Raw genomic sequence first — 17301 nt, forward strand, 5'->3', positions numbered from 1 at the left:
AGCTCTGTGTTAGAGAAGGTGCTTTGAATGTGTGTACTCTCTTTCTTGTCTTCAGAAGATGAAATGAAGCTTCTTATATATCTTCAGCTAGGCTTCATTGTAGCTTCTTCCTCTTTTCTTTTCCTTGCTGCCCGTTGGAGTGGTCCTTGATGGCATGCAGTCCTTTCTTCATCCTGCTCCACTTCCCCTGCTGTCCGAGGAGCTCCACCACTACCTCTGCTGTCCTTGGTGTTTCTTTCTTCCTTGGCATGTTCCTCTTTTTCATTCTGCTCTATGATCTTTGCCATACGAGGAGCTGCTCCTTGCTTCTGCATATTTGTGTTTTGCTCAACCACCAACAAAATGTTGCTCTGCTATTGTTCTTGGGTTAGTGGGGTGTGCCTTTGTGTCCTTTCTTGCTTTTGCAGAGTCACACCTGTCCTTGCTATGTTGTTGCTTCCTTTGTTTTCCAGCTGTCTTGTATTGCTTGTGATGTAGACAGCTCCCCTTTTTTTTTTCTTTTGCTAAATGCATAGCCTTTGATTTTTGCTGAACGGTGTAATAAGGATGAAGTATTGGGCTTGTGCATTTGCTTGGAACATCAAAGGAATAAACAAGTAGCATTGCTTGTTTGTGAGAGAATTAATGGGCCTGCCACAATAAAATACACATTAAACAATATTGGGCTTTCAACCCAATTAAATGTTTGTCATCATATTGTTACCCAAAATCAAACTGAGCTCAACACTTGGCAATCATCCACCACCATTGTTGCAGCTGTTCATTTCTGGCCGCAGCCTCTAGTCAATTGTCAATGATAATGTATAAGAAATTCTTCATAGAAATTCAAATTACCTGCCAAACGAGTTATAATTTTTAATAGAAACACAAGTTTGGCAAATTTATATATATTTATTATTATTATTTTTATCAAATATGAGGAGACTCGAATTCACAATCTTTTAGGTAAGTATGAGAAGATTATGTCATTTGAGTTATAACTCATTAGCTTTGCAAATTTATTCTTAAAAACAAAAACTCTTTTAATGATAGAATTATGAGAAGTAAGATCAATTTACACACCAATAAGCATTCATTAATGCATAATATGAGAAACCAAAATCAACCGATATAAAAAAATATTAGGTAAATAAATTATTTTTGTAATTAAAATTAATTAAGTTTTTTTTATTTTTTTCTTTTTTTTTAACTAAAATTTTTAGTTATATCCATTTTTAAGCTATTAGATCAATTTACTAACATAGTTGAATTTAGTTATCAAAATAATTAATTCATGCAATATTGCTGATTTATATATTATTTGAGGATTAATTCAGATATAGAAAAAGTTACAAAAATGTCAATAAAATAAATATATCTTAATAAAGCTGGTAAAATTTATTTTTAGGGTTTTGTTTTAGAAAGTTAGTTAAGAATATAAACATAGAAAAAAGTTTATTAATATAAAATATTTTAAAACTTGTAATGATATTAAAGTTTAATTAGTTTCATTGAATTTTTAATTAGGTTCTTATATTTTTTTTTCAATTGGGATCCTATATCATATTAGATTTTGTAATTAAATTTTTATTGTACAAAAATATTGGATTTGACAGAATATTCTATTAAACTATACAGAATATTCCGTCAAGTGTTAGGTATATTCGTTTTGTTCAAAAAAATATTCCGTTAATTTTAATATTTTTGTCACGACAGAAACTTAATTACAAAATCTGATATAGTATAAGAATTTAATAAAAAAATTTTATAGAGACCTAATTAAAATTTAGTGAAACTAAACTGATAGAATAATCTGATATTAACTATATAAAAAATTGGATTGAGCTAATAAAATCTTAAAATTACTAATTAAAAGATATCAAATGTAAAAATTTATATTGAAAAACATAAAATCGTAAATTTTCACAAGTATTTATTTTATAAAAAATGTACAAAAAATATGAAAATTATAAAAATCAAATGACCTTAATTAATGCCATTGAAATACTTATTTAAAAGAGTTTAGATACATATGTTCTAAAAATATATATTAAAATTATGATTAATCGAATTTTTAAATTATTTATTTTAATAAACGTGTCACAAATATACTAAAAATGTAAACTTATATATATTTTTTATAAAACTTTTTCTCATTGATAATTTTAGTATATGCTTTTAAAATACATGTCGGCTAAATTCTGTTAGAGGAAAAAAAGAAACTGATATTAAATTTATCTGAATAAGAGCTGCTAAAATTGTGCATGTACTAGAATTTTTCGTTGTTAGAGTGAGTTGTCACTTGTGAGGAAATGAATATAGGTGATTTGATTTTGTCGCGTGAGTCACGAGATTTTTGAAGAATTGGAGTAGTACTATCACTATGACTCTATGATGGTTAGATACTTAGATTGCAGTAATTTAAGAACCAAGTCGGTAGTAAAAGGAATGATCGCGACCGTACATTTATGAACTGTGTTTGGAACAATAAAGCTACTCCAGTCTCAGTAGTTGACTTCACTGTTATTAAATTTTCATATACCTTGCTAAAAATGTATTTAATATATGTTTTCAAAATATATTTTAGACTTTTAGTTAGATTCAATTATATTATATGGGATTCCCTTGCCACTGTTTAGGCTATGCCCTCCCATTTTAACTTTTAAAGCACGTGCTCAGTATTCAGTGTGCCCTACACCTTAAAGACACAAAATAGACTGGACCTTCCGTTTCCCTTTGGTGGGTCGGTCCATCTGAAAATGACACAAAAGTTACTACTACTTGCAAATATTATATAGCTATTAAACTACTCAAGATATTTGGCACAATCAGCAGCTTAATTAATTAATAAAAAGACAAACGGCATTCAAAAGATATGCTTTTATGTAATCTGCATGTTGAAAATTTCATACCTAATTAGGATTTCTTAAGCTTGTAAAATACCTCAACTAGCAATATTTTGTTCAAAGAGTACGGACAGAATATAAGGTTTAGTTAGTAGTCTTCGCCCTGCGTCATAACCCACAAGCCAATGGGGCCATTATGGATGGAATTGTAATGTATGCACTATGCACTATTTTAATTTATTTTTGGAATATTTTTTTGTTCATAATATTTTCTAATCTGACAGGTCAAGAATTAATCTATTGTGAATCTGAATTCTATTTAAGGATTTATTGCTGGCCAATGAGTTTCTGTATGCACAAAACGGAATTCGGACTTTCAACACTTGCTTAAGTGGACGAGTGAGTTGACCACTTTAGTACACTTGTTTTGCCATATTTGTGGATTACATACTTTTCCATTTTGGCCCAACAAAACCCATTCTCTTCTGTCCAGGACTTGGAAGCAATATTGCCCATCAAATCCATGATGGTCTCATGGAAGATCCAAAACAAATAAAGAGGAAGATCAAAGTATTACCAAAAAAACAAAAAGATGAATGTCAAAGATACCCAAAAATAAAAAATATAACTAAATAAAACTAGCTTTACTGTTGAGTAGCCAGTTCAACTATCAAGTGCAATTTTTTCTCGTATAAATAAAGCTAAAATTTACAAGGGATTAATATTTAACCTGCCCGGATTGAAGATATTATAGAAAAAAAATTAATAATAGTAACGATAATAAAAAAAATTTAGCCGCAAATAATCTAATTTCCATTCTTATAAAAAAATATATATAGTTAGCATGTAGTGGACATCTTTCTATCAACTTTACACATCTAAAAATCAAACACGACACAGAATTTTCAGACTTTGCTTTTTATTTGCTTGTTTGTTGTGTTCAGTCAAGCAAATTTTAATACTGAGTGATAAAAAGAACAAAATATGCAACAACAAAATGGCTTGCATACTAGAAAATTTCTTAAACATCTCAAATCACACTGGAGCAACTGGATCATAGAACTTGATCAGATCAGAATGCATAAATTCAGGGGAAAGGCAAAACGCATGAGATCATGGATCTAACTTGGTCATGTTCAAAGAGTTAAGCTGGTACTCAGATTCTAGCCATTCATTACAATCCACAAGGCTTTTCTTATTGCCTATTTGACTGGCCATCTTCAGAGCTTGTATGAGATGGGTTCCCATATGATCTCCCACTACTCACATCAAGTTGTTTTCATGCAAAAATGATCATTGATAAATGTTCGTTAGAGGATAATCCTTGCCAGTTATTTTGAAAATCCTATCGGCATCTCTGTGTAATTTCTTCATCAATATCCTTCCATATCCAATCATCTATCTCCGCCTTCACTTCTTGCCAAAAATTGGGCAGCCTAAAGAATATAAAATTTGTTAAAATTATTAATACCGAATGAGCATCTGACCAAGCTAAGAGGCCAATCAAACAACCTCTTCAAACAATTGTGCTTTCATTTCTAGCAATCTTTCAGAAAATGGACTTATCATCAATGCCTCATTTATATGTTCCCAATGCCTTAGCTTGTTGTTCTTTGCAAAATGATTGATAAATTCTGATATGTTCTGCCAAAATAGTTATCAGTTTATGATGTAGGGAATGAGAAAGAAAAGTTCATGGTTAAAGGCTGCACAGTATTTCAAGTTGTCTAATGCAAAGTAACTGCACAGCAATTCTTTGATCTATGCCAGAAGAATTTTCTGACTGCAAGAAGCACCTCTTGAAATATTGTGAAGCATCTTCCACTTGGCTGCAAGATACAACTTAAATCACTCCAAATAAAGACTAGAAGCAAACTGAAAACTTACTTTCCAGCTCAAGTTGTACCTTGAGGAAATTTGGATCAATTTCTGCAGCCAGCATACAATCCTCTATTGCATCTCATAATACCAAGAGACATGAGTGTTGCAGCATGGTTGCTGTATAACACAACATTATTGCCATGCAAAAGCTTTGAGATGCTTTTTTGGAGGTACATTTAATTCCTTGTGTGTAACAATCCTCTACCATAGAGAAATTCCCATTTTTATAGTCCCGAGGTGGCATGATGATGAATTAGGAACCTTCATATTCGAAGCGATGTTGTAAGTATCATGGTCACTTTTTACCAAATTCTTGTTTTTGAGGTGGCGTTTCGCCCTACAAGACTCAGCCGAGCATGCATTGGTTTTAGCTTCAGCTGCTTTAAGAGCCACACCACACTCGCACCTACAATAGTTAAGGTCTCTTCCACTATTTGGCATAGTCAAACCTCCAACCCAAATACACTTTTACCAAATAATTAGGTGAAAAATTCAGGTTGGAGTTAACTTTATATGAAATTAATAATTAGTCAGTTAAATGATTTGACTAAATTTTTATCTAACAACTCTCAATTATCAATTTTACATCAAGTTGACTGCTCCTAAATTTTTAACTAAAAATTATTAGACCAAGCCTTGATGTGCAACACTACTAGTGTCATTATAAGTGGCACCCTCAATTGAGTCAAGACTTTAGGACTGACACTAAATCCTTTAACTTAATTTCACTTTACAGTCCTAAAACTATAAAAACATATTTTACAAGACCTTGATCCTAATCAAGTTTAACAAAAGTAATTAAATAATTATGTATCATAAAAAATTAATATTATTAAAGGATAAAATTAAAATTTATTTTTAAAATTTAATTGAATTAAATATTAAAAAATTTAGTATATTAGAGATAAAAATGTATAATTTATACTTTATTTTATATGTATAAGGTTCTTTTTTTACTTTTTTGAAAATTTATTTACTAATCATTTTACAAACATTTTATGATGAGTAAAATTCTTGAATTCGTAATGTAATTTATTTTGTTAAATTTTATTTTCATTTTACTTGATTTGATAATTCTTCTTAGAGTAATGTATTGTTTTTATCCTCAACGTTTTCATTCTATTTAAATCTCTAACGTTTTAAAATTGTCTTAATATTGTCTTAATAATAGGACAACATTAAGATGCTTTTAAAACGTTATGGATTTAAATAGAACGATTTAAACGTTAGAGACAACTTTTAAACTTATTTAAAACATTAGAGACAAAAACTATACTTTACTTCTTTTTTTTAAATAGAGTTTCAAATCTGTATTTTATAAACAAAATAATAGTTTAAACAGCAAGTTAAATTTTTGAAGGTTTAATTATTCTGTTGGTTTCTATAGTTTCACTAAATTTACAATTAAGTTTTTATATCTTTTATTTAATTCCCTACACGGTTTTAATTTTATAATTAAGTCATTTTTAGTATAAAAAAATGTTAGAGTTAACTGAATATATATCTGCATATTAAAAGTATCATAATTAATAACGTAATTAAACTTTTTACCACATATTTTTTAAAAAAATGTTTCGTTATAACGTTTTTAACATAAAAAATATCTAATTATAAAATTAAAAATAATATAAAAATTTAATTAAAAATAAAAAATATAAAAATTTAATTACAAATTCGATAAAATTATAAGAACCATATTTAAACTATAAGCTCAAGTTTCAGACATCCTTTTACGCATTTACGTTTTTTTATATAAATTTATAATTTTATTCCATGTATATAGCAGCAACCTTGCTGAACATATTTCTTTGAACTGTTTGCATTCTTAATTTTGGTATTGTTTTCTCAATGTTAATTATGCCATCAAATTATCTTTTTTAATAAATAAAATAAATACTGAATTTATAACTATAGACACGTCTGGATAAATTTATATTTAATTATTTATACATCTTATTATATATTTTCTCTTCAATGCAGATGAATTTTTTTCAACGTATTCATTCTTAATATAGACTAGATAAGTTAAAAATATTTAGCAGTGTTTTAAAGAAGTCGAAATGAGAATCAGATACATATTTAAAGAAATCATTATATGTGCACGTGATACACATGGAACAATAATTTTCACTTATATAAGAAAAAAAAAGTCTAAAAACCAATAACTTTATTAAATTTTGATCAATATATAACCAGTAAAAAAAAAATTTATATTGTGACTTCATTTCAAGAAATATTATTTGTACTTTTGTAGTGATATGTTGTATTAAATAAGATATTATAAAAGTCTTTTTTTAAACATGTATCTCATTCTCAGATGGAACCAAATTATTATCAACATATCTGGTTCTTAATATAAACAAGATATGTTAAGAATAATGACAGTGTTTTTTCTTATACAGACTAAAAATACTACTAATTATTTTTTAATTATTTTATTTATGGGAAGAACGAAATATGTTGAGAAATAACTCATTTATACTTATTAAATTTTTGTATAATTTTTATTTGTTATCTTATATTTTTTTAAAAGAATTTTTTTTATCCTTCTAAATCTAATAGATATAAAATTATCGCACTCTACGCGCTCTCTATGTGCCTTCTGAAGATCGCTGCTTGCTCTCTCTCCTTCAAATACGACATCTCCTTCTATGTTTTTGCATCATCGCGCCATATGCGTCTTCCTCAACTATTTCATCGGAACTTATCCAAGTTATGGATTATTGACATCTTCCATCTACCAGTTTGCGAGGCATATTAAATTTTTGTGTTATTTTTATTTGTTATCTTATCTTTCTCTTCTAGAAAGAAAATTTGTTATGCTTATCATTTTCTAAATTAGTTATGTTTTTCTTTTTCTAACAGAATTATCTAGAGATTCTGGTTGTTTTATCTTATTTTTAAAATTTAAAATTAGTTTAATAATTAATTAAATAGGTAAAATTGTTCTCCCAACCACAATAACACAACAATAAAAATTTTTTATCATTTCTTTTCTTATTCTTTCACAATTTTATTAATACTGTAGACGAAATATGTAATAAAATGTATAAATATAAATTTATTCACATGTGTTTATAATTGTAAATTTAGTATTTATTTTATTTATTAAAAAAACATCAAAACTAGTTTGATTTGAGGATGAAAACAAGAGTAAAATACTATGAATTATTTGAAGATGAATACCTATTAGAATTTCTCTTTTATGACGATAATTTTTGCTAATATAAATTAGGTAAAGTATATATTTTATCTTTAATATTTTCAAAAAATTTTAAAAATAACTTTTAACGTTTAATTTAATTTAATTTTGTCCCTAATGTTTAAAATAAATATTAATTTTTTTTTTTTAATTTTTAGAGGTTAAAATTAGACAATAATTTTTTTTTTTAATTACATCTTTTAACTCTCCATCATCTATCAATTTCTCTTATCCCTCCATCTTTTTTTATTGCACCACCTTCTTCATCAACATCAACATGAACGTTGTAAATCATGTTAAATTAGTAAATAATTAGTCAATGAATTTGACTCAAGATTAGGCCCAACCCCTTAAATAAATGAGTTTAAGCTCGTCTTCTTCCCCCTTCAGCCTTAAGGAGCGCTGAACACAGCCAAGGAAAGAAGAGGGTTCTAAACCCTTGCTCATAATTCCAACCACCGTAACTTCTTCATTCGGACTCCGATCGCCGCACTGTTTGCGGTCATGCGTTTACTGCGTCGAGCTCTACGAATCTACCAGAATAATTTCATAGGTAAATAACTCTATCACCCCAGTCTCTCTATTCCTCAATTTTTCGACATTTGAGAGAATCCAAGTTAAAAATTAGTTGGTTTTAGTTCTCTAGGTTCAATCTAGCTCGTGGAGCTTGTTGGACTTAGCTCTCTTAGTCCGTGGATACAATGAGGTCTCTAACCCTAGTCAATTCTTGATTTTAGTATGTTGAATTCTAAATTTTTAGTATGTATGTATGGAATATGTGAACTAGGTGTACATATATATATTGGAACTTCAATCATGGGCATCGGAGGCTTGGTGAAAGATTGGTGCTAAGGCTTTGTTGAATTTGGACTTGTGGGGGCTGTGTGTGTGACTTTGGTGATTTGCCTTGGACAATACGTGAAAATCGATAAAGGTATGATTTAGGTTTCGCGTATTTAATATATAATATTATGTGAAAACTTAGGTTAGGTGGCCATAGGATAGGTTAGAACGTATGAGTATATTTAATGTTTAGTGGCTTTGATAAGAATTGTGATATAGATTTGGTGCTTGATGGATAAGTGTTAATTGATATATTGTAAGCTTAATGTTGGTTGGATAAGAGTTTAGTGATGAGTTGATATTGACATGTGTTTGTATATATATAATGAATAGTGATATGTTCATCTTGTTGATTATTTGAGATGTTAATGCATGATATGGGTGAATTGAGAAATGGTAAGGATGAGGAGATTGTTGTGGTATTGATGTAGATGTGTTGTGTTGATGGATATAAAGGTGGTAAGTTGAGTTTTAATGAAAATGTAAGTTTTTGAAGTTTTGTAAAAGCTGGTTTTGGCCGAACTTTGGCATGGCATAACTCGACTTTCGGACTTTCAAATCATTTCAAATTTGTTTTATATGAAAATTGGCTTCGTGAAGTATACGCCATTCAAAGAACGGAAGAAAAATGATTTAAAACTAAAAAGTTATGTGCGTCGGAAGTTGGGATTAAAAGTTGGGAATTCTGTAGCTTTTCAAACTAAGATATATTTTTGGAAAAACGTACGCCCACGCGTACGCGTGGCATGGAAATTTTGCGCACGGATACATCCTATTCGCGGACTGTCGCCACTGCCTCCTCCCCATGCGTACACAAAAAAGCATATGCGTACGTGTAATGGGTCAGGATGCATGTCCATGCATATGCGAGGACCACGCGTATGCGTGACATGGGGTGCTTGCGTACGCGAAACTCCCATGCGCATATGTGTACTTCTGTTAGGCGCCCATGCGTACGCGTATATAGGGGATGCGTACGCATAATGATCCATTTGCACGCCCACGCGTACGCGTGACTCCCCTGTTTTCAGCAAAGGTATTTTGTGTTTCAAAACTCAATTTTGAACTTCCAAAACACTATTTTCACTCTTTTTATCCCTAGAACATAACAATAGGCCTAATAATAACTTGGAGCTAGGTAATAGAGGTAACTTGGAAAGGAAGTAAAGGATAAAAGTGATGAGTATATGAGGAGAATGTGTATGCATGAAGGAAATATGATGCCATGGCTATAATGAACAATTATGAAATGAATATTAATGATTATGAATACTTATGTGGCTTATGCATTTAATGTTATCTGAGATACGAGTTTTTCTGGGTAGAATATCGTGGCTTGATATCACGTGTACCAGGTTGAGACTCAATACTCTGTTGACCCTACGTCGTAAGGGTGACCAGACAAGCATAAATTTTCGGGAATGGTTATCCCCCATTGAGTAAAGTTATATAATGAAAGTATATTTTATGAATGAAAAGAGAAAAAGTTATGCATAGACTCATGGAGATGCACAACGGGAGACAGTCTAAGGGTTTTGGACTTGTCGGACTAGCTTGATAGCTGACAGATAAGCCTCATTAGTCATAGGACAAACATACATCATGTGCATTATGTTTGTTTGTTTGCTATGCATTATTTGGGAGTGCCTAACTGTATATATTTTGTTAATTGCTATATTTGTTACTTGCACTACTTGTCTCCTCCCTGTGCTTGCAATTGTCTGTTTGTCTGTCTGTGCAAACTCATTGGAGACGGAGGAATGGAGGAAAGGTGGTCAGGTTAAGGTTAAGATTAAGTTAAGCTGAGTTTAGATTTTCCCTAGATACATATCCTCTGTTTATGGTTTTTGTTTAATACCTTTAAGCTTTTCAATTTGAGTGTCGGCGTTCTAGGATTGCCTCTGGCATTCCCAAGACATTATATATTATGTGCGTGTCACCTTTATCATGCTGAGAACCTTCGATTCTCACCCCATACTATGTTGTTGTTTTCAGATGCAGGTCAAGAGGTACCTCGCTAAGCGTCTGGACTTCTGAAGTGGAGTGATTTCTAGGTTTCTTTTGCTATATTTTATGTATATATGTATGCACTTAGCTTTCTCTCCGAATAACTTGTTTATTTTGTTCTTCTTAGAGGTTTAAGGAGAGTTAAGGTTTTATCATTGTATTTTGGGTTGATGGGAGATGTATATATGTATGTAAATATTCTCCGGCCAGCCTTGGCTTCGCAGGCTGAGTTAGGAGCTAGTTATTCTGTATCCTTGACTCTCTATTCTCTCTTTTGTCTATTTATACCTATGATCTTTAGGTTTCTTCGCACGCAAGTAATCCTGTTTTCTGAGTGTTGCGCTTTTGATTTTGCGATTTTGTTTTACCTGTTTTCCAAGGCTCATCGTATATTACTCTCTTTCAAATACTATTATGTATATGTTTTATCTTAGAAGTTGTAATACCACACTACCTTTGGTTTACGGTTTAAGCGTAAAATTTTGTGTGATAGGGTGTTACAATCGTCTCCATCTCAACAACAACACAAAGAAGGTGGTGTCGTAGGAGAAGATGAAGGAGGGATGAGAGAGATCGATAGATAATGAAAGAAAGTTAACATGGATAATTAAAGAAAAAAAATATTTTAGCCAATTTTGACTACCAAAAAATTTAGAAAATAATAAAATTAATTTTAATTTTAAATATTAAAAATAAAATTGAATCAAATTAAATGTAAAAAATATTCAAAAATATTAAAGATAAAAATTATAATTTATCTTATAAATTATGTGTCACCTTAATGTCTTTATTGAATTTGACAACAAATAATTAAATACACGTAGGTTACTAGGTTAGCTGGGGAGAGGCTACTCAATGCAAATCAGTTTATGTATATACTAGGCATCTCTATGTGAAACAGTTTACCACTAGCCACAAAGTATCTTGTTTGGTAAGATCAATTATCATGTAAACAGTATATAAAATTGGGGTAAATAGTGAATTTCGTTTTTGAAAGAAGATTTATTTTTTAAATTGGTCTCAAAAGATATTTTTAATTTGATTTTTTAAAATTTTAAATTAATCGCATTAGTTTTTTTGTCATTTTTTTGTTGATAGCGCTAAAATTTATTAATGTGATATGTTAAGTGATACTACAACACATATATAGAAATCTTAATTGACTATTAATTAGCATGATAAATTTATGATATTAGACCAAATTAAAAGCTAATTGAAGAAAAAATTTGAGGCATTAGAATATCTAAATTTAAAATTGATTTAATCTAATTTTATAAACTTATCATATTAGCCACCAATTAAGACTATTAAAGTGTGTGTTATACTGTTATGGTGTCATTTAACATGTTATAAACATCATAAGTGATTGAAGGACTAAAAAAATTGACTTAAAATTTTTGAAAGACGAATTTAATTAAATTTTATTTTTGAAAACTAATTTAAAGAATGAATAATCTTTCAAAGACTAATTTAACTATTTATTCCATAAAATTTTAAGAGAGACTTAATTACTATCATTATAGTTGAATTCCTATATTGTATAAAAATTTAACGATATACATACCCTGAAAAATTAATAACCAAATTAGTTACCATATTTTAATCTATACTCGGTACAAATAATTAATATAGTGATTAATTGTGTGTATTCAATATAATGATTAATTTTGTGTACATCTAAAGTAGTGGGTAAAAATTAAATAAGAAGTTAAAAGGCTACAAAAGTTGGGCAATTGGGCAAAACAAAGGGAGAGAAGGTTAGAAAGTAGTATAAATAAAGCACAGGCTAGGACAAAGGGGCTCCATCATGCATCATCCCATAAGACATAACATTGAAAAACCAACATATCAATGAGTCTGATAGCGAAATGAGTGTGATGCCAATTGTACAATTGTTCGTTTAATGTCAGCACCATGTGACAGCAGCAGGTGTTCCCCCCCATCTTTCTTTCTCTCTCTCCTTTCCCATGTGGACCTTGCATTCCATTGCTCTCCACAATACCAGACAAACTCTATTTTTATAATATAACATTTAATTATTTAACTTAAGGCATGAATATCAAAGATATGCATCATATACATTGTCATATGAAACTTGGTTTAAATTGCTGAGGACTAATCACAATGATAGTCCCACAAATGCCCTCTTTAGGCCATTGATTAATTGACCAATCAGCCATCAAAGCCTAGTTGTCAAGTGTTGTACATGATTAGCTATGATTACTCATGAGTATAACCAATAATGAAGGGGGAAATAAATGAAAAAAGAACAACAAACAAAGAAGTACCAAAAAATAGCAACTAATAAAAAGAAGGTGAAAATAAGTTGTCTATATTACAGTGAGTAAAGTGAAACTAAAATACAATACTTGGTCCAGCCCTATGTCTGGTCAAACAAAAAAAGGAAAAGCAAAATAGTCTTATATAAACTAATATGTCTGTCAAAGTATGCAATATGTATTGCTTGCTGTTAGTAGTATGTATTCATGATGATGATGGTGACCCTCTTGATCCCTAGTAGCTAGTCTTGTTTTAATCTAGGTGTATTCAGCTATACATCTAGAAGATACTTTCTTCTGTATGCTTCTATAAATCTGCATGAAGAAGAAGAAAAATCATTTAGTGGAAGAGGCACTAATTTATCAGATCATAAACAAATTCTAAGATGACTTCTACTACTTGTAAATAAATAAAAAGAAAAAAAATATCTTACCCTAAAAATGATCCCCTGCCAGCCAGTTCTATTCTTACAACCTACAGTTCAAATTTTGAAGCCTAAGAAATATATATCAACTTGTCAGTAGAATTGCATCCACAACCATGATGCAGGGGATGATAGTGTTACACACTACATTTAGCAGTACCTTGGATTGTAAAGAAAATTAATGAGAAGTAGCCATTTCGCCGGAAGTGGTTTCCTGTTCTAACTCGTTATGAGAATATGTGCTTGCCGAGAGTGCAGCACTCTCGTTGATACCTGCCAACGAAGAGAAATCGGACACGTTATCTCCTGCTGCTTTTGTTGGTGAAGCAAAGAAACTATCTGGAAGGGCCTGCTCCACGTTTCTTTAGAGCCAAGAAAGCATGAGATAAAACATGATATTAGAAACTTGTCATGAAATACACATTTAGATATGGGTTAAGAACTTAAGATCAAGGCAAGAGATACCTAAAAGCCTGAATCACAATGCAATAGGAATAAGATCTGAAACAAAGTCAAGCACCATACCTGTTATCAAGATTTTTCACTTCCACATTTGCATTTGCATTATTATTTTCACTGCTACACTCAAAACCACCAATGAAAGCCGGGCCCACTTCTTTCTGTGGCTGCGGCTGCTCCTCCTCCCCCTCGGCAGTGCCTAAAGAAAGGGTATAACTGAGGCCGCCCTGGTAGCCTGCAGTGTGAAGCATTTCAATAATGCAAAGAGCCTAACCCTTGTTAACTAGAATCATTCCATAGAGTATCATCAATTGACTAACCTGTAAGGTCTCCTTTAATGTTGTTTTGAGAAGAAAGATCAGCAGTGCTAACTTGACCATGAAGTTGATGGGATAAGGGCGAAGGTGCGCCGACAGAGTGACTGCGCTGATGATGATGATGATGAATGGGAATATTCTTGAAGTCTGGAAGCTGCAGATTCTTCAGCCTTCGTTCCTGAAGGTCAATGACCTGCTGCAATTCAGCCTGCTCCTCGAGTTTTCTTCTCAACAAGATATCATGCGGATTATATAACATTCTTGCTCCTGCATAGAACAGATCCAGTGGAAAAGAAAATAGAAACAGCATGATGAGACTCTTAACACAAGCAAATGCATACACATCAGCTTTCTAAGAATAAATGCTCCTTCCACTAAACAAAGTGCAATAGAAATGCCACGTAGGGAAACTTAATTACCAAGATGAAAATCATAAGGTTCTTTGGAATCAAATCTAGGACTTAAACATGGTGAAAAGTCCCCCCTCTCTGATTGCTGTTGCTGCTGTCTCCTGGATACATCAATATGAATAATATTAATTGAGGAATAGCTAGATATAAGTCAACAAAAGAGATGATATCAACTTACTTGTCAGGGATTTTCCCCTTCTCCTTGTAGGGCTTGACAAGTACGCGTGAATCACAGATAAAATGAGGGTTCCCCTTGGATAATATGAGCCTCACTGTCTCTGGATAGACAAAGGTAACAAACCCAAACATTCGCTTCTGCTGGTAAGGAATCCTCACGTCTTGCACAGGTCCAAATTTGCTTCAGAAGAACACAAATAGCGATTTAATAAAACACGGAGTACTTCATGTATAGTTTCTAAACACCGATTAAACCAATTGAACCTGTCTATTATCCCAAGAACTTAATAAGTAGCCTGCTCAAATTTCCTTTGTTTGTCTGTTATAGGCTTTTCCTCTGATAAACAACAGTCATTGAAAAGCTGAAAACAGTTCTAAACTAATTCTTAATTCGATAATACAACAACTAATGATTGTTGAAGGGCTATTGCAATACCCCAGATGCAAACTCAAATCCATCAAGGGTGACAAAAGTAACAAGTAACACTCTGGTTATGAGGCATGATCAATATTAGAGGCAACAAAACTGGGGCCTTCTAATAGTGGACAGTCTATGGTATGTTTTACCTGAAATACTCTGAAACATCTTCATCCTTAAAGGAGCTTTCAGCTGGAAAGGTCAAATAAATCTGTCGCGAAGCCGAGTTAGGTTTTTCGGCTGAAATCATGGCTAGAAACTCATTCCTTTCTGGCCTGCCTCGGCCAAAGTTGTGAAATTCTTCACCCATCATATATGCTGTGGTGGCAGCTGCTCTGAAAAGGCAACACAAGCCCATGGAATAACAATATATAATAATTCACAAATAAGAACAAAAGACAGCAAACAGAACTGAAGGGATCTCATCTTAAACAATTAACAAACCTCTGTGGATCATTTTGCTGCATAATCAGAAAATCAATGTACTTGTCATATGAGGATGGTGAAGTTCCAGCTACAAGCTGTGAAGCCATTAATCTCCGATGATGCTCAGTCTTCAACCTCAGGAACTCCTCGTGCTGTTCTAACCCCTCAAACCTACTAGGAGAACCAACAATGGCACCAAATGAATCATTCAAAGCACCATGCACAAACTTACAATTACTCCCATTTTTGCAGAAACCCCTTGCAAAGTAAAGGCATGGCTTATATCCAATTCCAGGGCCACCTTCCTCGAACCCGAAACAAGCATCACTAGCAGAGTAGCTCCTCCTGTGAAAAGGAGCATCCCCGTTGTTGAGTGATTGCAAATTCTGACCACCAAGATCCAACAGTTCCTCATTCTTAGATGAGTCTCCAAGGAAGGGGAAATACTCATCTACCTGCTGCTCATCAACAAAATCACCACCAACAGGGTTGCAATCACCGTTAACACGAGGCGAAAACGAAGGAGAGTGAACAGCAACACTTCTAATATTCTCATAAGATAGTAAAGGACTCGACTTTGGACTAATGGGGTTATTTGGGATCCCAGAAAGTGGCCAAGCAGAAGAAGAGGGTGAAGATGGGTTCCTCGCAAAGTCAAAGCCATTAGAAGCTACTAATCTGGGAGAGGACTTGGAAAAGGGGTTGGTGGAAGGTCTTGTTATGGGGTTAAGAGGAGAAGGCGAAGAAGAAGGTGAAGAGAGTGTCAAACCCAAATGGGTCTTCACCCTTATAACTATGTTGTGAAGAACAGGGTCAGGGCTACAAGCCAATCGAACTAATTCAGAGTCTTCCAAGTTCATGAGAAGATAGCCCATGATTTTGGAGGCATTTTCAGGCTCAATGCTTTTTATTTTCGAGAGAACCACATTCGTGGCTTCATAGGAAGATGAAGCCATTAAAAATCAAATCTTGGAGGAGTTGCTTGAAAGAACTAACGATAATAATAATGGACGCGGCGGCGGCGGCGGCGGTGGAGAGTTATCTGGTGACTCCTTACCTGCAGTAGGTTTAGCTGTGATGTGAATAAGCTGCGGAACAAGACAGAAACACACACACTCCCACTCACTCACTCACTCACTCACTCACTCACTCTCTCTCTCTCTCTCTCTGTTTTGTTTTTTTTTTCTCTCTCTCTCTCTCGCTGTAATCTCTCTCTCTCTCTCTCTCCTATCTTTGGAGGGTGAGACTTGAGAGCGGTGGATTTCCGAGATCCACTACAATACAATCATGGATTCATGGATAATCGTCAACAACATAAGTGTTTTTATTTTCGGCGGGGGTTCGGGTCAATAACATAAATCACACATGAATTATGTAGTCTCCTCTTTCAAAATGTTGATATTTTCAAAAAACAATTATTTTATTTATTTATATGTGGATTGATAAATTTGTTTAGGGAAAGACGGAATTTTTTTTAATTTTTTATTAATGAAAACAAAGTTCTTCGATATATTTAACTTTAACAACAAATAATTATAATTATATAGGGTAAAAAACCTATATGTGCCAAGGGGTTCCAAAATTACCCAAATCAGCCAAATGAAATTTTGATACATCAATCCACCAAAAAAC

General features: G+C 32.3%; 1 protein-coding gene across 3 annotated transcripts; it reads right to left on the reverse strand.

Moving 5' to 3' along the window:
- Positions 1 to 13030: 13030 nt before the first annotated feature.
- On the reverse strand, positions 13031 to 16989 carry LOC130979279 (zinc finger CCCH domain-containing protein 55-like). Of its 3 annotated transcripts, none has more exons than XM_057902689.1 (9): positions 15688 to 16989; positions 15393 to 15578; positions 14827 to 15006; positions 14658 to 14749; positions 14242 to 14505; positions 13988 to 14156; positions 13623 to 13824; positions 13472 to 13512; positions 13031 to 13352 (listed from the first exon to the last, which is right to left on the reverse strand). In XM_057902689.1, the coding sequence occupies exons 1-7, from the start codon at positions 16623 to 16625 to the stop codon at positions 13641 to 13643; spliced, it is 2013 nt and encodes a 670-aa protein (XP_057758672.1). In that variant the 5' UTR covers positions 16626 to 16989; the 3' UTR covers positions 13031 to 13352; positions 13472 to 13512; positions 13623 to 13640. The 3 variants fall into 3 exon arrangements, with proteins under 3 accessions (XP_057758672.1, XP_057758671.1, XP_057758670.1); XM_057902688.1 differs by having other exon boundaries at positions 13032 to 13352; positions 13472 to 13533; XM_057902687.1 differs by having other exon boundaries at positions 13032 to 13352; positions 13472 to 13824.
- Between the last annotated feature and the right edge of the window lie 312 nt (positions 16990 to 17301).

Source organism: Arachis stenosperma, chromosome 5, assembly GCF_014773155.1.
Source record: "Arachis stenosperma cultivar V10309 chromosome 5, arast.V10309.gnm1.PFL2, whole genome shotgun sequence".
Classification (NCBI taxonomy): Eukaryota; Viridiplantae; Streptophyta; class Magnoliopsida; order Fabales; family Fabaceae; genus Arachis; species Arachis stenosperma.

Excerpts from the sequence above, each read along its gene's own strand:
- LOC130979279 (XM_057902689.1), bottom strand. The coding sequence starts at position 16,625 with ATGGCTTCATCTTCCTATGAAGCCACGAATGTGGTTCTCTCGAAAATA. Across the intron at positions 14,750-14,826 it reads AAGGGGAAAATCCCTGACAA|GAGACAGCAGCAACAGCAAT; the intron begins GTAAGTTGATAT and ends TGATGTATCCAG. Across the intron at positions 13,825-13,987 it reads GTGAAAAATCTTGATAACAG|AAACGTGGAGCAGGCCCTTC; the intron begins GTATGGTGCTTG and ends TTGGCTCTAAAG.